Source organism: Hevea brasiliensis, chromosome 13 (genome assembly GCF_030052815.1).
Source record: "Hevea brasiliensis isolate MT/VB/25A 57/8 chromosome 13, ASM3005281v1, whole genome shotgun sequence".
Lineage (NCBI taxonomy): Eukaryota > Viridiplantae > Streptophyta > Magnoliopsida > Malpighiales > Euphorbiaceae > Hevea > Hevea brasiliensis.
The window spans coordinates 78,669,858-78,697,683 of NC_079505.1; the positions used below are offsets into that span (position 1 = coordinate 78,669,858).

The window sequence follows — 27,826 nt, forward strand, 5'->3', positions numbered from 1 at the left end:
ATATGAGGAGATGGTTGATCGGGCTAGACAAATGGAGATGTATGATGATGAACGTTGGGCTCATGAGCAGCATAAGCGGTTTAAGAAAGATGGTCAGGGTAATCAGTTTAACAGAGGACAGACTCATCAGGGCTCTTATCAGGGTAATAAGCAGGGTTCTCAATCTACAGTTGGTAATAGGGCACTTCAATCTGGAGTTGGTCAGGGACGTGAGTAGAGGACTCATGCAGGGAATGCTCGGTATAGTCAAATTAGCACTGGGCTTGTTTACATTCCTTGTCAACATTGTGGTAAGCCACATAAGGGCACTTGTCATTAGGCCACTGGAGCATGCTTTGGTTATGGATAGCTGGGACACTGACCCCTCCGTAAGACATAACATGATCTCGTAGTATATCTAATGAATTACCAAACTTCGTCTATTGATAACTCATTAAATACACTACAAGAAATTTTAAACCTTTTCTTATTTCTTTTTACAGTGGTGAGCACTTTTGACAGGTGTTAAATTTTTTTCTTTTTAACTGAAGTGAAACCAAATAACAAATCTGAAGTATCAATAATTTCTGTAAAAATTTCGACAGAGTGCCGTCTGTATTTGAAGAAAAACAGTTCTTCAAAAACCTGTAAAAAACATTTCCAATATATTTGTTCAATCCCAAACTCCAATATGGCTCAACTCAAATCAGTGTCCTCAACATAGTTCAAACTCAATTCAATATCATTTTCAGCAATTCCAAAGATAAAGTGTAAAATAAATGAGTATTTCAAAAGCTAAAATAACAGAATTGTAATACAACATTTTGACAGGCCAAAATAATTTATAACTTTATTTTACAACTACTCAAGACCAAGTACAATATATACATATAGTTCACATACATTACAACAAAAATTACAAGGAGGTGGTATACTCAATATACCCAGTAAAATTTCAAAAGTGTAGCACAAGCAGCCTACTCTGCTGCTTTATCTGTCTGTTTACCTGCGACAGCAATGAAAATGCTATCGCTGAGTAAAATTTACTCAGTGGTGCATAATAACAATTTAAAATGAAGTATATAAAACTTTTATTGATAATTTACAATTCAAATAATTCACAATTTCATGTCACAATTTTCAAAGCTCATATAACACAAATTTGATCAAATAATTGAATAACACAGTATTGCCAATCAATAACACAACTTAGGTTATGACACAAATTTTTTAAACATGCCGTGTTGTACACCACGACAAGGCATACTCACTCCACTAATCGAAATCAATGAGGGAGGTGGCTAGCTAGATAATGAATACTCATCCATACTTACCTCAGATTGGCAAGTCAAAGAGGGAGAAATATAGTCATACTCACTCATAAATGGAGGAGGAACATAGTAATATTGCCATGCCAAGTGAATCAAAAAAAATTTCAAATCACAATATTTAAATATTTCATACAAACCACAAATCACATTTTACCTCAAAACTTACATTTACAAAGTAGGCAATATAATAATTTCCAAATAAAATTCCCAAAGCCAAAACAATAAAAAATTATTCATAACTCATTTCTCCAAATAAATTTTCTAGTAAAAGCAGCGATTATAAAAAGTATTATGCACAGACCTAATTTGAGTCGCCTCTAGGCTTTGACTCAATGTTTCTTATGCTTTTCAATATCCTTTTCAACTGAAACACATAATTTAAAGTGTTTCAGTACTCTGTTAAATTATTTCTAATAATAAAATCCAATATCTAAATTTTCTTAGTACTATTCCCTTCAATTAATTTCATTAGTCAATCTATAATATTGACCTTTAATACATACAGGGTGAATTAATTTTAATGTTACTAATATGTCACATTTTATAGTCCTTTAGTGTTGGTGTATGTTACCAATTTCATTTTAGAACTTATTGCATTTTATTGCAATTTTTCAGTTTTGATGCACTACTTTGACCTAGCTAATTGATTTATTTTCCTTTGTTTCTAGGTCTTGGTCAAAAGAGCAATATTGTAGGTTTATGTCTTATTGATATTTTGGCACTGATTTCAGATCATTCTGAGTTGTATAGACCAAGATATGGTCAATTTACCAAAGCTGGAAAGATTGCATTTTTGGTACAAAATTTGGTCAATTTTAGATCAAATTCAGTTCTGGCAGTTTTTATACCTGAATTTTTGCAAGCGTTTTGACTTGCTTATGGTCACTTCTGGGTTTGGTGATCTCTACAAAAGATGTGGCCCTATATCTAAGCTTTCCAACGGTATAAATTTCAGGTCATTTGGATATGTTTTGAGTGAGTTATGGCTAAAAGACTGACTACTATTTAAAGGGTCAATTTCTGGGTTACCAAGTTTGTAATTCCGGATTAAGTCAGTTTTAGTATCACTTTCCGGACAGAATTTTGATAGGCTTTCAACATGAAAGTTGGCACATTTTGTGCCTAATTTCACCTCCAATTGGCCTCATACCAATTGGGGTCACACAATTCCATTTATAACTTAAAATACATACTGCCCTTAACACATTTCTGAAGCACCAACCAATCACACATTCAACTAGCTATAACTTCATTTCTCAAACCTAATTCTGCATTTGTATCATACCACAACCATTCATCACATCACATTTTGGTTAATTTGGGCAGAATGTACAAATTCTCAATACACCAAACACAACTCTAAATTACAAAGTTCAAATTCAATAATTTATATACATAAACACACCTAATTATTACATATAATTTCAAATATTGATTTACATACACATTTCTCAATCCTTGGTACCATAATTCATCAAACAATTCCATGAAATTAAATACTCTTCCTTGAACCAAAAGGCTACCAAAATTACCAATTTGCTAAAGTCCTCACAATTCCTTCCAAACTCCCAATTCTAAAGTTCAATTCACACATACACATAATATACATTGGTTAAGAAATCTTGTAACCTCAATCAACATGATTTCCCATCAATTACATGTAAAAGCAAGCTAAACACTTTAAACTTCCATGGCTGTCGAAAATGGTACACTTCCCTAACTCATCATTATACCATCATTCTTGCACTATTTACATTATGTACCTCATTTTTATTTTTCATAACATTTTCAAAGTACAATATTACTTATTTTTAATGGACATTGAGGTCAAAAGACAACTGTAGGTGTCAAATGACCAAAATGCCCTTCTTAGGGTTGTATTCTCGATTTTTCGTTAACACTGATTTTTGTCATTTTCTTGATTTTTCATTTTTATTTTTACTAATTCATTAATTTTCTTTGACTTTTCTAATGTCAATTACACCTCAATAAACCTTTAATTATGTCCCTAAAATTATTTTCGAGGGTTCCCCGCGGTCCTGGGGTCGGCGATTGCCTTCACCGTAACTTCCCTGTGCGGTCACCCATCGCTACGGTGCCGGTTCGTTTAACCTAATCACATTTCATTGCTCTTTTTTTTTGTTTTTCTTGTATTTTCCTCTATTGTGTTTCATTATTTCAAGTATCCTCACTAATATTTAAGCATAGTTCCAGACATTCTAGCTGTCCGGACAGACACTGGTTATCGGAACAGTAAAATGCACTACAAAATATAGGGGTGTTACAGATATTGTAGACAGGACTGTACTACTAGTGGGATAACTCAAGGTGCTGGTCAAGCAGCACATTCTACTCCCTCTCAGGTTCAGCCAATTTCACAGTATAGTGGTAGAAGTCAGGCTTCTGGTGGTCGTGGTCAGGGTGGTAGAGGTTCTGGTGGTAGAGGATCTGCTCAAACTCAGGGACAGACATCTGGTGGTAGAGGTTAAGCTAGGGTTTTTACTTTGACTCAGTAGGATGCTCAGGCATCTAATACAATAGTTACAGGTACACTTTATATTTGTTTATTTGATGCTAGAGTACTGTTTGATCTCGGTTCCACTCATTCTTTTGTTTCTCCATACTTTTTCATGAGATTTAATACACCAACTACTTTGTTAGAGTATCCTTTATCTGTATCAACACCTATGGGGAATGCAATAGACTCTGATATGGTGTATAGAGGATGTATAGTTCACATTGGAGATAGAGAATTAGCTACAGATCTTGTTTCTTTGGATATGTTTGAGTTTGATATGATTTTAGGCATGGACTGGTTAGCCACTTATCACATTTCATTGGATTGCCATAATAAAGTTGTATTCTTTAAAATTCCTGGGGAGGCAGAATTTCAATTTCAGGGAGATCGCAGTATAGCCTCTAGTAATCTTATCTCAGCAGTGAGTGCTAGGTGATTATTGCGAAAGAGGTGTAAGGGGTATTTGGCTTATGTTAGAAATGTTCAGGCAGAAAGTGCCGGTTTGGAGAATGTTGCAGTGGTTAAGGAGTTCCCTAATGTGTTTCCAGAAGATTTATTAGGTTTACCCCCGGAGAGAGAGGTAGAGTTTGGTATAGACTTAGTTCCTCGAATTGAGCCCATATCTATGCCATCATATCATATGGCACTTACAGAACTTAAGGAGTTGAAGGAGCTGTTACAGGACCTACTAGATAAGGGGTTTATTCGCCCTAATATTTCTCCATGGGGTGCTCCTATGTTATTTGTGCAGAAAAAGGATGGGTCTTTGAGAATGTGCATTAATTATAGGCAATTGAATAAGGTGACTGTGCACAATAAGTATCCTCTTTCACACATAGATGACCTGTCTGACCAACTTCAAGGTGCAAAGTGTTTTTCCAAGATTGATCTTCTATCTGGGTATCCTTAATTGAGGGTCAAGAAAAAAGACATACTTAAGACTACCTTTAGGACTAGGTATGGACACTATGAATTTCTTGTAATGCGTTTTGGTCTTATCAAAGCTCCAGCCACTTTTATGGATCTCATGAATAGAGTTTTCAAACATTTCTTAGATCAATTTGTTATAGTGCTCATCGATGACATTCTAGTGTACTCAAAGAGTAAAGAGGAGCATGGGCAGCATTTGAAAATTGTCTTTCAGACCTTACTTGAATACAAGCTATATGCCAAGTTCTCCAAATGTGAGTTCTGGTTAGATAGTGTGGCTTTCCTAGGCCATATAGTGTCTAAGGATGAGGTGTGTGTTGATAATATGAAAGTTGAGGCAGTGCTTCATTGGCCTAGGCTCACAATTGTGTCAGAGATTCATAGTTTCTTGATTTAGCAGGGTATTATAGATGATTTGTTCAAGACTTCTCTCATATTGCAGCACCTTTAATTAAGTTGACACTGAAAAATGTGAAATTTTGAGTGGTCTAAGGCTTATGAAAAAAGTTTTCAGGAGCTTAAGACTCGTTTAACTATAGCACCAGTGTTAGCCCTTCCGTCTGGATCAGCGGATTATGTAGTGTATTGTGATGCTTCTAAGATTGGTTTAGCATGTGTTTTGATGCAACGTGGATGGGTTATTGCATATGCTTCTAGTCAGTTGAAAAGGCACGAGCAGAATTATCCAACTCATGATTTGGAAATGGCTGCAGTAATTTTTGCTTTGAAAATCTAGAGGCACTACCTGTATGGTGAGATTTGTGAGATCTTCACTGACCACAAAAGTCTCAAATACATCTTTGACCAACGTGATCTTAATCTTAGGCAAAGGAGATGGGTAGAATTACTAAAGGATTATGATTGCACCATACATTATCACCCTGGAAAAGCTATTTGTGGTGGCTGATGCCTTAAGCAGGAAGTCTTCTAGTAGTTTAGCTCACATATCTACCAAAAGGAGGCCTCTGATTGGTGAATTTCATGAGTTTCTAGATCAAGGAGTAGAGTTTGAAATCGTATCTGGATCATTCATGGCACATTTCTAGTTAAGCCTATCTTGATTAATCGAATTAAGGCTGCTCAGAAGAGGGATTCTCAATTGTGTGAGATTATAGATAGTATTCATTAAGGCCAAGCTCAAGGGTTCATGTTAAATGATGATGGAGTTCTTCTTATGGCTCTAGACTTTGGGTCCCCAATGTTGATGAGTTGAGAAGAGAAATCATGGAGGAGGCACACCATTTGTCACGACCCAACATTTTGAGCCGTGACCGGTGCATATTTTAAGTATTCTTAAATCATGCAAACCTTATCAAAGTATCTTGAATAAATATATTGTCACCTACTAATCCAAAAAAAAAAAGACAAAATTCAAATAAACAAAATACTAAATAAGCATCATAAATATTCCATAAGTATACTGCGGAGTCTCTACAGATTTTAAATAAAAACTTAAGCTGTTTAATAATCTAAACTAATTATTAGCCTGAGAAAACATAAATTCGGGTATACCATGAGAACAAATTAAAGATTGTCCCTCTTCAAAAAATAGACTGAATATTTGGATTAGCTGCAGAATTTTACTGATCTTAAATAGATAACAGACAGAGAAAACGTGGTTTGAGCTAATGCTCAGTGAATGATAATTATAGCACACAACAGAACAGGAACAGACAGACGCTTGATTAATTTCGCAATAAATTTTCTATCCAATAAAATCATGCTCATGCTATCAAAATCATTAATAAAATAATTTCATAAAACATATAAATAAAAGAAATTCATTCAATAAAATTTTTTGGTACAGTACACCAGGGTGATGATACCCCACATCACCAAAGGCTAGATGGTAAGCGCGCTACCTGATATTAAATAACTTCCTCCTTCTTCACAGATATCAATGCATATGATGCTAATGCAAACCATGAATTACAATGATACATGACTCAATAATGCAACCTAATACTGTGATAGTCCACACAGTGGGGCCAGATAACAGATACAGATACTGGGCACAGGTACCAATTCAAAACAGAAAATCAATTTGTACAAATCAATCAAAATCAACAAAAAAACTTTTAGATAGCAAATAATAACTGATACTACAATTCTAATAGTTTATTTCAATAATTTCAAAGAGTCAATAAGATCAAATCAATCTCAAATCAATTTAGTGTAACACATCGATAAATTTTTATAGTCAGATATCAATCAATATAAAGACATTAAAGGCATGTTCCCAGAATCCTAATGGCTCTAATGCAGTGATAATTGACAAAATCAATTATTTAATCAAAATCGAAATAAAATTCAATAATTAAATAAAACTCTAGAAAGTCACATGTAAAATAATTGTTAAAATATTGATTTAAAATTTCATTTAATAACAAATTTAATGTTGAGAAATTTTAAAAGGGACTAAAATGGTGTCATGTACTATAACTACCACTCATCTGGAACCTCCAAAATAATAGTTATACTCAATGGAAGAGACAATTTCAACTGACAGATTGAATATTCGAATCTCCTACATACCCAAAATATAGCAAAAACTTAATCAATTAAACTAATATGATAGATCCATTGAATGTAAAAATTTTATTTTAAAATCAAAGTTAATAATAATAATAATAACAATAATAATAATAACAATAATAATAATAATAATGAAATTAATAAAAATAGATTAATTTAAAATATATATATATATACACACACACACGACAATCCAGACGAAACTTAGATAGACGATAACCAAGACGAAACTCAGCTCCCCTCTCTTTTATATATATATATATATATATATATAATGTAAATTTAATGTTATTATCTCATAGTAATCATGATCAACCTAATTAATATCAATAGTAAAAGAAAAAAAAAATTTCTAAAGTAGTTATAACAATTTAAGGAAAGAAAATCAAATTCACCCATTATTGAACAAAGAAATGGAATTTTTACCTTAAAAATAGAATCGAAGGTGATGAATAGAGAAGTAAAAATTTAAAGATTTTCTGCGCACATCAGATTATAAATAGTAAATTTTTATATATTTATATGTATACATATATAACAATAAATAAAATATGATGAAAATACATGTTGAGAGTATTTGGTAGAAAATAGGTGACAAATAGGTTTTGAGAGCAAAGTTTAGCAGAAGAGATGATCAGGGTATATATATTTCAAGAGTTTAATTAGGTGTAGAATGGGATAAGAGTTACTATTGAATTGAGTTATTCAGATTACAGATATATATTTAATTTCAAAAATAATATATATATAAAAATACAAATATATATTTAATTTCGAAAATAATATATATATAAAAATAAATAAAAAGGCCATCCAATAAAATATTATTTATTTTATTTTATTATTTTTTTATATAAATATTTTAAATTATTGTTAGATAATTAAATAAATAAATAGATAAAACATTGGGTTTCCACATACTTCCCCCCTTAAAAGAAATTCGGTCTCTGAATTTAAACAGACAAAATTCTAACATGAAGAATCAAATAAGTGAGAATATTTGGCTCGCATTTTAGATTCTACCTCCCATGTGGCCTCACTACTTGAGTGATTATGCCACAAGACTTTGACCAAAGCCACTTCCTTAGACCAGAGTTTCCTAATTTGTTGATTTAAAATCTTTACCGGTTGCTCCTCATATGACATATCATCCCTAAATTGTATGGTCTGAGGTTGCAAAACATGAGATGGATCTGGTACATACTTCTTAAGCATAGAAATATGGAAAATTGAATGTACATGTGCAAAAGCAGGTGGAAGGGCTAAACTGTAAGCAACTACTCCAATTCTCTCTAAAATTTCAAATGGACCAACAAAACGAGGGCTAAGCTTCCCTTTCTTCCCAAACCTCATGATTCCTTTCATAGATGAAACTCTCAGAAATACATGATCACCAACTATAAACTCTACATCTTTACGCTTAGGGTCAGCATAACTTCTCTGTCGACTTTGAGCAGTCAAAAGTCTATCACGAATTAGCTAAACCTTCTCTGAAGTTAATTGTATCAACTCTGGTCTAGTAAGCCTTCTTTCTCTAACTTCATCCCAACAAATTGATGACCTACACCTTCAACCATATAATGCCTTGTATGGAGCCTTCTCTATACTTGCCTGATAACTTTTATTATAAGCAAACTCCACTAAAGGCAAATGATGATCCCAACAGCCACCAAAATCCATAACACATGCACGAAGCATGTCCTCTAATGTCTGTATGGTCCTTTCTAACTGTCCATTTATATGAGGGTGAAAAGCAGTACTAAAGTCTACTTGTGTTCCTAAAGCTTCTTGGAATTTCTTCCAAAATCGAGAAGTAAACTGAGTACCACGATCAGAGACAATGGAAATTGGAACATCGTGAAGACTAACAATCTTGTCTATATATAACTGTGCAAGTTTAGCAAAGTCATATGTAGTCTTCACAGGAAGGAAATGCGCAGATTTTGTCAATCTATCCACTATCACCCAAATTGCATTGTAACCACCTTGTGTACTAGGTAAACCCACAACAAAGTCCATAGTAATATGCTCTCACTTCCACTTAGGAATAGGTAACGACTGAAGTAAACCAGATGGTCTCTGATGTTTTACCTTAACCTGTTGACAAGTTAAACATTTAGCAACAAAGTCTGCAACATCCTTCTTCATGCCACCCCACTAATAATGCTCCCTTAAATCACAGTACATCTTAGTTGAACTTGGGTGTACAGTGTAAGCAGAATGGTGTGCCTCCTCCATGATTTCTCTTCTCAACTCATCAATATTGGAGACACAAAGTCTAGTGCCATAACAAAGAACTCCATCATCATTTAACATGAACCCTTGAGCTTGGCCTTGATGAATACTATCTATAATCTCACACAACTGAGAATCCCTCTTTTGAGCAGCCTTAATTCGATCAATCAAGATAGGCCTAACTCGAAAATGTGCTAAGAATGATCCAGCTATGATTTCAAACTCTACTTCCTGATCTAACAACTCATGTAATTCACCAATCAAAGGCCTCCTCTTGGTAGATATATAGGCTAAACTACCAGAAGACTTCCTACTTAGAGCATCAGTCACCACATTAGCTTTTCCAGGGTGATACTGTATGGTGCAATCATAATCCTTCAGCAATTCTATCCATCTCCTTTGCCTAAGATTAAGATCACGTTGGTCAAAGATGTATTTGAGACTTTTGTGGTCAGTGAAGATTTCACAAGTCTCACCATACAGATAGTGCCTCTAGATTTTCAAAGCAAAAATTACTGGAGCCATTTCCAAATCATGAGTTAGATAATTCTGCTCGTGTCTTTTCAACTGACGAGAAGCATATGCAATAACCTGTTCATGCTGCATCAAAACACATCCTAAACCAATCCTAGAAGCATCATAATACACTGCATAACCCCCTGATCCAGATGAAGGGGCTAACACTGGTGCTGTAGTTAAATGAGTCTTGAGCTCCTAAAAACTTTTTTCACAAGCCTCAAACCACTGAAATTTCACATTCTTCTGTGTCAACTTAGTTAAAGGTGTTGCAATAATAGAGAAGTCTTGAACAAATCATCTATAATACTCTGCTAAACCCAAAAAACTACGAATCTCTGATAGAGTTATGGGTCTAGGCCAATGAAGCAATGCCTCAACTTTCTTCTTATCAACACACACCCCATCCTTAGATATTGTATGGCCTAGGAAAGCCACACTATCTAACCAGAACTCACATTTTGAGAATTTGGCATATAGCTTGTATTCTCGTAAGGTCTAAAGGACAATTCTCAAATGCTGCTCGTGCTCTTCTTTACTCTTTGAGTACACTAGAATGTCATTGATGAACACTACAACAAATTGATCTAAGAAAGGCTTGAAAACTCTATTCATGAGATCCATAAAAGTGGCTGGAGCATTGGTAAGACCAAAAGACATTACAAGAAATTCATAGTGTCCATACCTAGTCCTAAAGGCCGTCTTGAGTATGTATTCTTTCTTGACCCTAAATTGATGATGCCTAGATCGAAGATCAATCTTAGAAAAATACTTTGAACCTTGATGTTGGTCAAACAGGTCATCTATGAGTGAAAGAGGATACTTATTATGCACAGTTACCTTATTCAATTGCCTATAATCAATGCACATTCTCAAAGATCCATCCTTCTTCCGCATAAATAACATAGGAGGACCCCATGGAGAAATACTAAGGTGAATAAACCTCTTATCTAGTGGGTCCTGTAACTGCTCCTTCAACTCCTTAAGTTCTATAGGTGCCATACGATAAGGTGGCATAGATATGGGCTCAGTTCCAGGAACTAAGCCTACACTAAACTCTACCTCTCGTTCTGAGGGTAAACCTAATAAATCTTCTGGAAACATATCAGGGAACTCCTTAACCACTGCAACATTCTCCAAACTTGTACCTTCTACTTGAACATCTCTAACATAAGCTAGATACCCCTTACACCTCTTTCACAATAATAGTCTAGCACTCACTGCTGAGATAAGATTACTAGAGGCTATACTACGATCTCTCTAAAATTGAAATTTTGTCTCCCCAGAAATTTTAAAGAACACAACTTTATTATGACAATCTAATTAAATGTGATAAGTGGCTAACCAGTCCGTGCCTAAAATCACATCAAACTTAAACATATCCAAAGAAACAAGATCTGTAACTAATTCCACATCTCCAATGTGAACTATACATCCCCTATACACCATATCAGTGTCTATTGCGTTACCCATAGGTGTTGATACAGATAAAGGATACTCGAACAAAGTAGGTGGAGTACTAAATCTCATGGAAAAGTATGGAGAAATAAAGGAATAGTTGTGCCCTAGTATTAGCCATAGGCATTTGTTCAGATGTCTGATTAATAGTTTGAGGTGATACCTTCCTTGTTGGATCAAGATTTGCACCATTAAGACCCTTGGCCCTAACTCTCCTCTTACGTTTAACAGACTCAGGCACCTATTCATTTTAATAAACAAGTATTAAATCTGAAAATGTGAGCCAAATTAAGACAGGTGAAAAGTACGAAGGACGCAGATATCTAAAGCAATGATAAACTGAAAAGCCGTTAAGGATCCTATGCTCCGCAAGTTTACTAGACCTTAATCGGGCTCTGATACTAACTTTATCACGACCCAAAATTTTGAGCCGTGATCGGCACATAATTTAAGTATTCTTAAATCATGCAAGCCTTATCATAGTATCTTAAAATAAATATATTGTCACTTACTAATTAAAAAAAAAAGACAAAATCCAAATAAATAAAATAATGAATAAATATCATAAATATCCCATAAGTAAACTGCGGAGTCTCTACAGATTTCAAATAAAAATTTAAACTGTTCAATAAACTAAACTAATTATTAGCCCGAGGAAAAACATGAATTCGGGCATACCATGAGAATAAATTAAAGATTGTCCCTCTTCAGAAAATAGACTAAATATTTGAATTAGCTGCAGAATTCTATTGATCTGGAACAGATAACAGATTAAAAAAACGTGGTTTGAGCTAATGCTCAGTGAATAATAATTATAGCACACAATAGAACAGGAACAGGTAGACGCTTGATTAATTTCGCAATAAATTTTCTATCCAAGAAAATCATGCTCATGCTATCAAAATCATTAATAAAATAATTTCATAAAACATATAAATAAAAGAAATTCATTCAATAAAATTTTTTAGTACAGTACACCAGGGTGATGATACCCCACATCACCAAAGGCCAGATGGTAAGCACACTATCAAATATTAGATACCTTCCTCCTTCTTCACTCTAATGCAAACCATAAATTACAATGATGCATGACTCAATAATGCAACCTAATACCGTGATAGTCCACACGGTGGGGCCAGATAATAAATACAGATACTAGGCACAGGTACCAATTCAAAACAGAAAATCAATTTGTACAAATCAATCAAAATCAATAAAAAAACTTTTAGATAGCAAATAATAACTGATAATACAATTCTAATAGTTTATTTCAATAATTTCAAAGAGTCAATAAGATCAAATCAATCTCAAATCAATTTAGTGTAACACATCGGTAAATTTTTATAGTCAAATATCAATCAATATAAAGACATTAAAGGCTTGTTCCCAGAATCCTAATGGCTCTAATATAGAGATAATTGAAAAATCAATTATTTAATCAAAATCGAAAAAAATTTAATAATAAAATAAAACTCTAGAAAGTCATATGTAAAATAATTATTAAAATATTGATTTAAAATTTCATTTAATAACAAATTTAATGTTGAGAAATTTTAAAAGGGACTAAAATGATGACATGTACTATAATTATCACTTACCTGGAACCTCCAAAATAATAGTTATACTCAATGGAAGAGACAATTTCAACTGACAGATTGAATATTCGAATCTCCTACATACCCAAAATATAGCAAAAACTTAATCAATTAAACTAATATGATAGACCCATTGAATGAAAAAATTTTATTTTAAAATCAAAGTTAATAATAATAATAATAATAATGAAATTAATAAAAATAGATTAATTTAAAAAAAAAAATATATATATATATATATATATATACACACACATGACAATCCAGACGAAACATAGATAGATGATAACCCAGACGAAACTCAGCTTCCCTCTCTTTTACATATATATATAAAATCTAAATTTAATATTATTATCTCACAGTAATCATGATCAACCCAATCAATATCAATAGTCAAAGAAAAAAAAAATTTATAGAGTAGTTGTAACAATTTAAGGAAAGAAAATCAAATTCACTCATTATTGAACAAAGAAAGGGAATTTTTACTTTGAAAACAGAATCGAAGGTGATGAATAGAGAAGTAAAAATTTAGAGATTTTTTGCGCACATCAAATTATAAATCGTAAATTTTTATATATTTATATGTATACATATATAACAATAAATAAAAGATGATGAAAATACATTTTAAGAGTATTTGGTAGAAAAAGAGGTGACAAACAGGTTTTGTGAGCAAAATTTAGCAGGAGAGATTATTAGGGTATATATATTTCAAGAGTTCTATTAGGTGTAAAATGGGATAAGAGTTACTATTGAATTGGGTTGTTCAGATTACAGATATATATTTAATTTCGAAAATAATATATATATAAAAATAAATAAACAGGCCATCCAATAAAATATTATTTATTTTATTTTATTATTTTTTTTAGATAAATATTTTAAATTATTGTTAGATAATTAAATAAATAAATAGATAAAATATTGGGTTGACACACCATTCTGCTTACACAGTACATCCAGGTTCAACTAAGATGTACCGTGATTTAAGGGAGCATTATTGGTGGGGTGGCATGAAGAGGGATGTTGCAGACTTTGTTGCTAAATGTTTGACTTGTTAACAGGTTAAGGCAGAACATCAGAAACCATCTAGCTTACTTCAGCCGTTGCCTATTCCCGAGTGGAAGTGGGAATATATTACTATGGATTTTGTTGTAGGTTTACCTAGTACACGAGGTGGTTATAATGCAATTTGGGTGATAGTGGATAGATTGACAAAATCTACTCATTTCCTTTCTGTGAAGACTACATATGACTTTGCTAAACTTGCACATTTGTATATAGACAAGATTATTAGTCTTCACGGTGTTCCAATTTCCATTGTCTCTGATCGTGGTACTCAGTTTACTTCTCGATTTGGGAAGAAATTCCAAGAAGCTTTGGGAACACGAGTAGACTTTAGTACTGCTTTTCACCCTCAGACAGATGGACAATCAGAAAGGATCATACAGACGTTGGAGGACATGCTTCGTGCATGTGTTATGGATTTTGGTGGCTGTTGGGATCATCATTTGCCTTTAGTGGAGTTTGCTTATAATAACAGTTATCAGACAAGTATAAAGATGGCTCCGTACGAGGCATTATATGGTTGAAGATGTAGGTCACCAATTTGTTGGGATAAAGTTGGAGAAAGAAGGCTTACTAGACCAGAGTTGATACAGTTAACTTCAGAGAAGGTTTGGTTGATTCGTAATAAACTTTTAACTGCTCAGAGTCAACAGAGAAGTTACGCTGACCCTAAGCGTAAAGATGTAAAGTTTATGGTTGGTGATCATGTATTTCTAAGAGTTTTTCCTATTAAAAGAATCATAAGGTTTGGGAAGAAAGGGAAGCTTAACTCTCGTTTTGTTGGTCCATTTGAAATTTTAGAGAGAATTGCAGCAGTTGCTTACCATTAAGCCCTTCCACCTGGTTTTGCACATGTACATCCAATTTTTCATATTTCTATGCTTAGGAAGTATGTACCAGATCCATCTCATATTTTGCAACCTCATACCATACAATTTAGGGATAATATGTCACATGAGGAGCAACTAGTAAAGATTTTATATCGACAAATTAGGAAATTCCAATCTAAGGAAGTGACTTTGGTCAAAGTCTTGTAGCATAATCACTCAAGTAGTGAGGCCACATAAGAGGTAGAATCTGAAATGCGAGCCAAATATCCTCACTTATTTGATTCTTCATGTTAGAATTTTGTCTATTTAAATTTAGAGACTGAATTTCTTTTAAGGGGGGAAGTATGTGGAAACCCAATATTTTATCAATTTATTTATTTATTTTAATTAGCTAATAATAATTTAATATATTTATCTAAAAACAAAGAGAAATATTTTATTTGATGGCCTGCTTATTTATTTATTTATATATATATATATATATATATTTTTTTTTTTTTAAATTAAATATATATCTTTAATCTGAACAACCCAGTTCAATAATAACTCTTATCCTATTCTACACCTAACGGAACTCTTGAAATATATATACCCTAATAATATCTTTCTGTTAAACTTTGCTCTCAAAGCCTGTTCATTATCTCCTTTGATACCAAATACTCTCAACATGTATTTTCATCATCTTTTATTTATTGTTATATATATATATATAAATTTACGATTTATAATCTGATGTGCACAGAAAATCTCTAAATTTTTAATTCTCTATTCATCACCTTCGGTTCTGTTTTTAAGGTAAAAATTCTCGTTCTTTGTTTAATAATTGGTGAATCTGATTTTATTTTCTATCCTTGATCTGTTACAGCTACTCTAGAAATTCTTTTTTTTTTTATTATTATTATTGATATTGAATTGGATTGATCATGATTACTGTTGGACAATAACTGATTTTTATAAAAAAAAAATAGAAAAAAAGTACAAATATATATATATATATATATATATATATATATATATATATATATATATATATATATATATATTAAAGTTATTTTATTTTATTATTATTTGATATTTTTCTTTTATATTTTGGTTGTATAAGATATTCGAATATTCAATCTGTCAGTTGAAATTGTCTCTCTTCTATTGAAAATAACTATTGTCTTGGAGGTTCCAGGTGAGTGGTAATTATAATACATGGCACCGTTTTAGTTCCTTTTAAAATTTCTTAGCATTAAATTTGTTACTAAATGAAATTTTAAATCAATATTTTAACAATTATATTACATTTGATTTTCTAGAGTTTTATTTTATTATTGAATTTTATTCCGATTTTGATTAAATAATTAATTTTGTCAATTATCTATGCATTAGAGCCATTAGGATTCCGGGAACAGGCCTTTAATGTCTTTATATTGATTGATATCTGAATATAAAATTTATCAATGTATTACATTGAATTTATTTGAGATTGATTTGATCTTATTGACTCTCTGAAATTATTAAAATAAACTGTTGGAATTGCACTATCAGTTATTATTTGCTATCTGAAATTTTTCATGGATTTTGATTGATTTGTACAATTTGATTTTCTATTTTGAATTGGTACCTGTGCCCAGAATCTGCATCTACTATCTAGCCCCGCCATGTGGACTATCATGATATTAGGTTACATCGTTGAGTCATGCATCATTACACTTTATGGTTTGCATTAGTATCATATGCATTGATATCTATGAAGGAAGAGGAAGGTATCTAATATCTGGTAGCACACTTATCATCTGGCCTTTGGTGATTTGGGGTATCATCACCCTGGTGTACTGTATCATAAAATTTTATTGAATGAATTTCTTTTATGTATATATTTTATGAAATTATTTTATTAATGATTTTGATAGCATGAGCATAATTTTATTGAATAAAAAATTTATTATGAAATTAATCAAGCATCTGCATGTTCCTGTTCCATTGTGTGCTATAATTATCATTCACTGAGCATTAGCTCAAACCACATTTTCTGTCTGTTATCTGTTTTAGATTAGTAGAATTCTGCAGCTGATCCAAATATTCAGCCCATTTTCTTGAGGGACAATCTTTGATTTGTTCTCATGGTATACCCAAATTCATGTTTCCTCGGGCTAATAATTAGTTTAGTTTATTGAACAGTTTAAGTTTTATTTGAAATCTGTAAAGACTCTACAGTTTACTTATGGGATATTTATGATATTTATTCAATATTTTGTTTATTTGGATTTTATCTATTTTTTTGGGATTAGTAAGTGACAATATATTTGTTTAAGATACTCTGATAAGGCTTGCATGATTTAAGAATACTTAAATTATGCGTCGGTCACGATGCAAAATATTGGGTCGTGACAAAGTTGGTATCAGAGCCACTCGCGTGTCCTCTTGGGTGATGGTAGGGCAAACCTCAGCGAGGACGCTAAGTCCCAAAAGGGGGGGAGAAAGGTCCCTTAGGCAAATCTCACATCGACAAAGCACGAAGATAGTCTTGGGTTCAAAAAGTAATGATATATTAAATGGAAGACTAATCACTAGAGGCGCCTTTTGGTGGAATGGCCTGGAGAGTTGGAAGAACTCCAGGGTTAAACATGCTCGCTTTAGAGAAATCTTAAGATGTGTGACCTCTTGGGAAGTTCTCCATTTCACCTATGGGATAAATCCGTGAGGCTTATGACCAAAAAGGATAATTACTCTAGTTATTAGAGCCTGGCCGTTACAAATTATTAGTCTCAAAAAGAATCACAAGGGTTTGAAAAGTGAGGGATTATAAGATTCTGTTTGTTTAAAGTTAAGTATGAAAGTGAGGAAATTATAGGACCTATACTATAAATGCAGCGATACTGACTAAACAAGAGTAAGAGAAAAAAAATCAAAGGTTAGCTACCATGTTCTTTTTTAAAAATTGAAGTTCAAAAGTGTAATGAATATTCTTTCTTCTAAAAGAATTATAATTTAAGTTTATTATTAAATATATTGAGAGTATTAAAAAATAGTGCTTTTTGAATATAAAAAATTAATTATTTTTAATTTTAAAAAAAATAAAATCTATATCTTTTAGAGAAATAATATATACGTACTGATTACCTCTAATAATATTTTTATAAAAAGCATTCTTCATATGATTAGCCTTAAAAAAGTTAAGGATCTCATTGTGATAATCATCACTCCATTAACACTCCTGTTTGTTGGTGCAACAACTTTATCATATTGAAATTTATGTATCTGTCAGGAATTAAGAAGCAAAGATAAACCCTAATTCTTGGTGCCTATATATGTTTTATTTTTCTCTTTTTATTTTTGATATTCTTGCAAGCATTATCTGTTGTGCAATTAGAGTACAATTTTTTATGTTATTTGTATAATTACAGTACAATTAGTGAGAGCAATTGTTTCTCTTCTCAGTGAGAGAATTTATGTGTCCAGTCAAGAAAATATTGAGTGTCGAGTGGTGCCAGCCCCTCCCCCTCCAGGTAGGGGACGATTTCTTCCCTAATCGGAGTGTGGATTATTCTCTCCCCACCCCTGGCATGAGTTATGAATAGTGTAGCTTTGTGTTTTGGCTAACAGATTGTTCCTTCAATGGGAGGGATTTATGAAGAATATGTGGTTGTTGATGGTTTCTGTATCTTGTTCGGGAGTCTTCCCAGTCTGCTGGAATTCTCAAGGGACGTGAAGATGTCGACGTACTGTGGGTTGCCGGTCCCTTGGCTAGATCAAAGTGAGATGCCTGAAGAGCTTTGCCAAGCAATTTTCGGTCTTCCAAGCCATGATTCCTTGATCCCCTTCAACGGCAACTGCTGCTCCTAGCTAACCCTCATCTTGGAGTTGATGGTTTCTTGGTCGAGCAGTTATAGTTTTAGCAAGGGATTGTGTGTTCCAATCTTGTGTTGCCTTCTGAGCTGCATGGGCTTTGTAATTCCTGTGCAATTGTCATCTATATATATATATATATATATATATATATATATACTCATTGGAACTTCTAAATTCCCATATTGTTCATAAACTTTTCATATATATTTTTTCTAAGACCTATTTATTAAAATTCATTATATAAATTATTTTCTTCATAAATAATAACAATAATTATAATAATAATTCACAAATTAAAAAAAAAAAAACTTTTTAGATATTTCTATACCTTATGCATCCCAATAATAGTATTTTTTAAATTCATTAAATTTTAATAAAATTAAAAATCTAAAATATGTTAATTAATTTCAAAAATTTATAGAAATTATTGTGTACCTTATTTGAGAATAATCCAAAAATTAAAGATACCCAAAATCATCTATATAATTTAAAAAAAAAATGTTTAAAAAATAGAATTTCAAAAATTTCAAATTGGACCTAAAAATCTAAATTTGTTAATTAACTTCAAAAAAATACATATAAATTATTAAAACAAATTAAATTTTAATAAACTAAATGTCTAAAATATGCTAATCAATTTCAAAAATTCATAAAAATTATTGTGTAACTTATTTGAGAATGGTCTAATTATTAAAAATACTCAAAAATCATTTGCATAATCTAGAAAAAAATGTTAAAAAATAGAATTTCAAAAACTTCAAATCGAACCTAAAAATCGAAATATGCTAATTAACTTTAAAAATTTATAGAAATTATTTTCTACCTCATTTGATAATAGTCAAAATTATTTACGTAATTTAGGAAAAATATTTTTAAACATATAATTTTTAAAATTTTAAATCAAACCTAAAAGTCTAAATATACTTATTAATTTCAAAATTCATAGTGAGAATGGTCCAAAAGATACTCAAAATTATTTACATAATATAGATAAAAAAGTAAAAAAAATAAAATTTGAAAATTTTTAATTCGATTTGATTCTGAACCGATTCTAATTATGCTTAAGAAAACACAGAACGGTAATTGACCTCTTTTGACAGGTTTTAATTTGATTTAAAAATAAAAAATATTGATTTGATTCAATTTTGATATAATTTACAATTCAAGCCAAACTGTGATTAGATGTAATTAGTTATATGGAATATTTTCAAAGCTACAAGATGACGTTGGCACCAAAAAAAAGTATAATTATTGTGAAAAAAAAAATTATAAAAAAAAGGCACTACCACTTAAAAATCACAATGTCCTCATGTATATATAATTCTCATAGTACGACTACAAGACAAATATAATTGTCTTTATAAACTACCTCATACGCAAGAGGGAAACGATCACATCGTTAAGATGTGTACTTTCACTAGTTGGAGTTTTGTTCAAGATCTCGTTCAGATGAAAATTAGTTTAAGATCAACCTGAAATTGGACCTTAGCCATGGCTATCCAAATCAATCAATACGTTCATAATTTGCCTTATTAAAATTTAATTCAGAGATTAATTAATTTAATTAATTATGTAGCGAATGTCATCGGTCAACATTTGTGCATTATATATGCTAATTTGATATTAATGAATCTCAATCTTCTAATTATCTATCTAATTGTTTAATTTATGATAGGCATCCACTTACATTAGAGGAATTTATATGACTAATTATTCTATGTATGTTTAACGGGCTAAATTTGCTTTTTGTATTTTATTTTATATTATTTTATTATGTTAAAAGAATAATTAATTATTATTATTATTATTATTGTGATCTTACTTATGAACAGTAACAAAATAAAAGTTAGGCACAACATGATGTCGTTGATGAGGATCAAGGAAGATAAGCATCATTTCTTTTAAGAATTAACATTGAATGGCCATTTTTTTTTATTTATTTAGAATATCAATTGTTTAAAAATTGGTATTTTTGAAATTTCAAAAATAATAATTAAAATTGACAATAAAATCAACCTTCGCCACATATCAAATGAGATACTTTCCATTCATTTGTCCAATTCTATGAGGATGTAAATTTTTCCATTTTTTTTTTTAAAAAAGGGTGTTTAATTTAATTATCAAAGGCTAGATGATATTTTTTTTATATATTTTAATAAGATATTTAATTAAATAAATTGAATCATGAACATATCACTTTTAGTGTAAAATAATTTATTTTGAGATAATTTAATTTTAAAATTAAAAAATTTAAAATTGAACCTAAAAATTAATAAAATAAAAATAATTGTATTTTTGTGGTGTAGACTATTTAATGATTCAATGATTCCATTGGAAAGGGAAATGCAGAAGAAAACAATTACGTGGTTGCTGAAACACGTTTAACACGCCATAATAATTTTGTGTTATGAGTGCCTGTTCGCATTTCAAGATCTCAATTAATTTTAACTACTTGTGTTGGACTTCTGATACTTTGCTACACGGAATCTTATGGAGATGGGAATGCAGGGACTCTATAAATACGTACCCAGTAAGCATCGATCCCTCCACCATGGCTACCTTATCAAATTAATTATTATCCCTTTGCTTGCATTTGCCCTAACCCATTTATATCAATCATGTTTTCTTATATAGTCTTGGCAGCTAGCTTCTTAAAATGGGCATGGAATTTCTTGCTCCACTATTCTTTCTTCTCCAGTCACCCTAGCCTGGACCTGCCTGAAACTCTGCAAGAACTGAGCCTGTGTTACTACGATGAGCGCAACCCTCCGGGGCAAAACGACTCTTTGGAGGAATGTGCTGTGTGTCTTTCCAGGTTTCAACATGGAGAAGAGATTAGAGAATTGAGATGCAACCATGTCTTTCACAGAGCTTGCTTGGACTCCTGGCTCCTTTGCAAATGTGCAAGGTGTCCCCTTTGCCGCGATTTCATTGCCCCGCGTAGGACTGTCACAGAGCCTGGACCGGAAGTTTTCGTGTTTAAGTATTCTTCTTCTTTCTGTTCTAATGACGACCGTCAGACATGGTGGCTAAGATGAATATGAATTTCCAAATATAATAATTAATGCATGTCTCAGTGATCTAAGCGCCTTATCTTTGGAGTTGAAAGGTAGGGTGGGCGTCGATCGCAATCTGTCCGCCACAAATAAAGAACATTTATAATTTTTTTTTTTTATTAAGTGTGTAGAATATTAGAGGAAATTATAAAAACGAAAAAAATATATAGTTTTAAATTTTTTGTAATTATATTTCATATTAAAAAATTACTAATTATATTTTTTCACTTCTACCATACCATTAACTATACTATTAATTTAATAGTGGAGATTCCAATCAGATGTCATGTCCTGCCAATCGGTAAAAATTGAAAGTACATATTTTTTTTTCAATTTTCTCTATCTATTTTAATTTATATAAAATTTCAAATCATTTATAAAATTAAGAGTTAATTAACATTCAATTTGAATTTATTTAATTAACCTTAAAATATAATAAATTAGTGGTAAAAAATGAGAATAAAAATAAGAGACCTAAGATGATATGAAAGAAAGTAAAATAAAAAAATTTATAATCTTTGAATATTTATACGAAATTAATTTTGAATATTACTGAATGGCAAAAATAATCTATATAGCTAATTTTAACAAATTTAAGAGACTTAATTGACTCATTTGAAGAATCATAAATTAGAATCAAAATATTATCAACTAATTAAAGCTCCGTTTGTTTCGTAAAAAATAATTTATATATAGAAAATATTTTTCATAAAAAATATTTTAATATTTTTTATAAAAAATATTTTCATTATTTATGTAACGACCCAACCTATAGGCCGGACCGGCACTAGGACCTGGGCCAGTCTAAAGCCCCCGAGACCCGTAGTAAACCTAACTATTCCTCAACTCATAAGTAGGCCTATAATTTAGGCCCAATATGGTTATAAAATAATTTAAATTAAACTGTTATAATTTTATTTCGAGCCAACTTAGCCCAATAATTATCAGAAACTAAAATTAGGGAGGCCCAGTTCAACCATGTTACATCACTTACAAATTATTTAAAACTCATAAAAAAATTTTCATTTATTAATACAAATACTTAAATTCATGCAGTCCATGATAGAATTAATACTACTACTAGTACATGTAGAGTCTTAAATTACAAATTTAGAGGATAATAATACAATTAAGTTATCTTTTCATAACCTGAGAGGAAAGGGACAGGTTATTCTGAAAAATGTCTCATCCACTTCCTTTTCCTATTTCTGTTATTGTTGATATCTTTTCAACCTACTGTATTTATTCTTTAACCTTTGTTTTCTCTCATTCTTATACTTTTTCCTTCAAGGATGTCCATTCCATCATCAACTTTAACTTTCTTTTTATTTCTTAGTCCTATCTTGATTACTAGTTCCATTACTTTGAGAATTTTAATCTTACGATTGACCCCTACCAGCACATTCTTCACATTACGTAACACTTATAATTAACCATAGAAAATTCTTTTTGTATCCCCCTTTTCTAACTTAACTATCAGAACATTATCATTCCCTAACAGCCTTAGTAGGAAATTGCTCATCCTGGATGGATAGGAGCCCCATAAACTATAAGTTCCATATGAACTAACACGGCTGTGGGAAATGTGTGTAGTGCCTTAATTCCAAACAAGATACTTCACATGTTTATTCTCCTTAATATAATCACATATACTGCTCATAGCTTTCCAAACTTCAGTCTCAACTTTTCCCATTAGCAACAATTCTATTCACTGTAACTCATTAGCAATTAGCACTTCCTCCAGCTTATAGTTCAAAAGGGTTGTAAGCCCTAGTAACTAGCTCGATTTAACTCCTGTTATTACTCTGATCGTCCTTTCATACTTAACACTAAGTATGCACTTACTATCATTCTCATATCAGGAAATTGTGTATGGATCGGTGCCTACCAAACTCTTAAATAACTAGGTCTCCTTGACTCAGTTTCTGTTCCTTATATAACACTCTAGAATCAAAAACACGAGCTAAACTTGAAAAGAAAGAAAAATATTCTCTTATATTCAACTACGCTTGATTGTCCATATAATAATGTTAACCTATGTTTCTTGGTTTTTCTCCCCAAATTTCATTATCTCCTAGCATAATTGTGCTCTACCTATAAGGTATCATCTGCATGAACCCTTTACCGTACCATTGTCCTTCCTGACATAATATTTTATAATTTATTAACTTTACTTATACTTGACCTATGATTCATATCTATCATCATTTATATTGTGCCCTTAACTTTTGTTGATTCCTGAAAGATTTCTCTCACTAATAAATTCTTCCAACACTAATTCTACCCTTATCTATGGTCATTAATTTGATCCTTGAACTTTCTAGTGATTTATAACCATCCAGACTTGTCACTTTTCATTCTACCCCTACTGTTGTCATGTCGTTATTGCTTCACTACAAAGTGATTCTGTTGATCACACTAAAAATGTTTGCCTGACATTCATAATGAACCTCTAACTACCTTTTCACTATCTCAAAAGTCTAACCTAAAGCCCCTGTGTCATTATCTATCATTCTTTTCCTCTCATCATACCTTTTTGATCCCTTAGATTAACTTTTATTCAACTTACTACTTACTAACTTCTTCTTCTCTGCCTAATTAGATAGTCCACAATATCATTGCACACCTTCTAGCTTTTGCTCATTATTATTGTATTCCTCGCCTAATCTTCTTGATACTGTTAACAAGTTAAAAGAATCTTGCCCCATTGCTATCCACTTCACTTTAGAAATAGAGAATAGATAGAGTATGATCCAATCATGAAACTCCAAGCTCTATAATTTAGCCCCTGGCACTACCTCAACTACATCATGCTATGAGTATCACATTACTAGATTCCACACTTCCATCACTATTCTCACTAATATGGTCCCATTTTGGGTTCTCCATCCTTGTCATTCACCTTGTCAATAATAACACTTAGCCTACCCTATATCTTAACTTTATTCCTTTTATTATGCGCTATTTAGGTTGTCCTTTCATTTATTTCCTTTGTCTTACCCAAAATTAAACTTGACTATTCTATCCCTAGTTCCATTCTTCTTCCTAACATGACAGTTGTACTTGCTAACTATATCTTTCAGAGTCTCTATCGCGTTATCATATGTTTGTGCTACTCAGATTTGGTCTTTTGACCACTCTAGCTAGTACTTCCACTGGCATTTAGATTATATTGCATCTACAATCAATTGTCCAAACCTTCATTCTGCACTTTCTCTATCCATTGGCCTTCTATAATTTATCTTCGCTAATTTATTTCTCTTAACACTATTATAATTAGATTATACTATTGTTTTGAACAATATGAAGTTAGAAAGGAACTCAGGAAATTGCAGTCATACCTTTATCGTATGATTTCTATTCTTATCCTTTAGCTTACATAATACCCTTACTACCTCAAGAACTGATTCTGCAATAATTTTATTTATTTGTTACTATTATTATTATTATTATTATTATTATTATTATTATTATTATTATTATTATTATTATTATTATTATTATTATTATTATTATTATTATTATTATTATTATTATTATTATTATTATTTTCCATGTTTATCCAATTCAAAGGATTTACATTCTTCGTGATCTGATTATATATGATTCCTATAATGGAACTTGCATCCTCTGCAGGATACCCGAGCCAACTACTCTCTACCACACACTACAGTCCTATCTCGGACACTATTCCATAAGTCATCATTATCAGCAATAACCTTCGATCCCTTCTGAAAAGATAGGACTATACCCTAACTTGCTGCAACAAAGGTACTATATTTACCACTTTGCAAGAACCATGTCAAGTTAATGACTCTTTTATCATATCATAGCTCTATAAATCATCAGTTCATAGTTTCGACCTTCTCTAGGTAGTAGGATTGTACTTTACACCTTACTGATACACACAAGATATACTATTCTCACTAAACTCTAAGCAAAACGTCTGTCATACTACAATAACGATCCAAAATTCCATACTGAAGACTAGATGATCTCACTCTATAAGTGTCACGTTTACTTTGCAACTAATCTGAAACCTCTGGTCTGATGGCAACTCTTGATGTAACTCTAGCTCATGCTAGGGTAACTGAGTCACTGACTCTAGTTATCACCCAACTGTGACCTTTCAATATTCTAACTCTAGACCCCTAACTAGGAGTTCCCAACTCCTTTGCAGATATAGAACTCTGTTCTGGCATAACTGTACCAAAACAGAAGCCATCCGTAAACACCCTCATTACGGAGCACCACAGGGATGCATGCAGCTCTACACAATCATCTCAGATCGGTACTGTAATCTGTAGCTTACAGAGCAGACATCGAGAACATTGTATAGTTACTACGATACGTCCTGACATACTAGGTCTCCCAATTTTTTATCTCTCTTGGATCTTCTATTATCAAAAACTTATTCTGACTGGGTCATTCATCGATGATCGCCAGTGATGGTATCCTCATCCTTATCTAGGGCAACTGTACTTTCAAGACTCACCTTTATGTACTTGTGCCTTGCACGAAATGGGCACACCATTTAAACCCATACAGACAGAAACATAGCATTTCTTGGAGTACGTATCCTCATGATAGACCTCACATGTCTACTAATTCTATTTCACATTTCTATGTACTCCACGAAAATCAAGACACTAATTGAGGCACTTTTATATTTTCCGAGGTATAACGCAGAATCTAGAAACAAAGAATTACAGAAATGACAAAACAGAATCCTATACTCCGCATGTAACATCCTAACAAGACTCCTTTTACACTCCCAAGTATATTCTTTCCCATGAATCTGGAGCCTAAGCTCTGATACCAACTTTGTCACGACCCAACCTATGAGCCGGACCGACACTAAGACCTGGGCCAGCCTAAAGCTCCCGAGACCCGTAGTAAGCCTAACTATTCCTCAACCCATGAGTAAGCCTATAATTTAGGTCCAATATGCATATAAAATAATTTAAATTAAACTGTTATAATTTTATTTCAGGCTAACTTAGCCCAGTAATTATCAGAAACTAAAATTAGGGGAGCCCAGCTCAACCCTGTTACATCACTTACAAATTATTTAAAACTCATAAAAAATTTTTCATTTATTAATACAAAAACTTAAATTCATGCAGTCCCTGACAGAATTAATGCTACTACTAGTACATGCGGAGTCCTAAATTACAAATTTAGAGGATAATAATACAATTAAGTAATCTTTTCATAACCTGAGAGGAAAGGGACAGGATATTCTGAAAAATTTCTCCTCTTGTAGCCTGGAAAAATATGGTGAATAGAAGTGAGCGTTCGACTCAGAGAGTAAAATATCAATTTTAACCATAATCTCTATAACTATCTAAAGCTAATGCACCCTGTAGAGTGAAATGCAACATCAGCAATAATTTTCACATCATAACAACAAGAAGGTAATTTGGAGCACTCACACACCCAGTAATATCAATCAATATATATATGGGAGCTGATCCCCGATACAGCTCTCTTAATCCAACCTGTGCCAGCGAAGAACTCAGCTCGGACTTCCACTTAATAACCAAATCTGGATCCCAGTGAAGAACTCAAGCCGTGTCTACCCGTCCTATCCATAGTCAACACCACATCACACGCACGCCAACGCACGCACACTGCTCCAAATTACCACAATAACATCTATGGCACTTTAACAGTTATGAATGCAACATAAAATGTGCCTAGAGTTTAACTACATAAATACATACATATAAGTGATGCATGGGCATGCTTAACATATAATAATATCGAAATTACAATTAAAATTAATATTTTACTCACTGTACACCGATGACTATTGTGGCTGCTGGATGCAGGAAAATAGCTGACATCGATCACCTAATAATTAAATTATAAATTTATTAGTGCTAAGTCAAAATAAAACTCTAAAGAGGCAATAGACAGCCTAATTTATGCCGGA

At 32.0% G+C, this 27,826-nt stretch overlaps 1 protein-coding gene across 1 annotated transcript; it reads left to right on the plus strand.

The window, feature by feature from the left end:
- The first annotated feature begins 21,144 nt into the window (after positions 1-21,144).
- On the plus strand, positions 21,145-22,003 carry LOC110660677 (RING-H2 finger protein ATL5). The gene is made up of 2 exons (XM_021819053.2): positions 21,145-21,362; positions 21,467-22,003. The coding sequence occupies exons 1-2, from the start codon at positions 21,323-21,325 to the stop codon at positions 21,868-21,870; spliced, it is 444 nt and encodes a 147-aa protein (XP_021674745.2). The 5' UTR covers positions 21,145-21,322; the 3' UTR covers positions 21,871-22,003.
- The last annotated feature ends 5,823 nt before the right edge of the window (positions 22,004-27,826 follow it).

Coding starts and splice junctions, on each gene's coding strand:
- LOC110660677 (XM_021819053.2), top strand. CDS start 21,323: ATGGAGATGGGAATGCAGGGACTCTATAAATACGTACCCA. Junction 21,363..21,466: donor ACTCTATAAATACGTACCCA/GTAAGCATCGAT, acceptor TTTCTTATATAG/TCTTGGCAGCTAGCTTCTTA.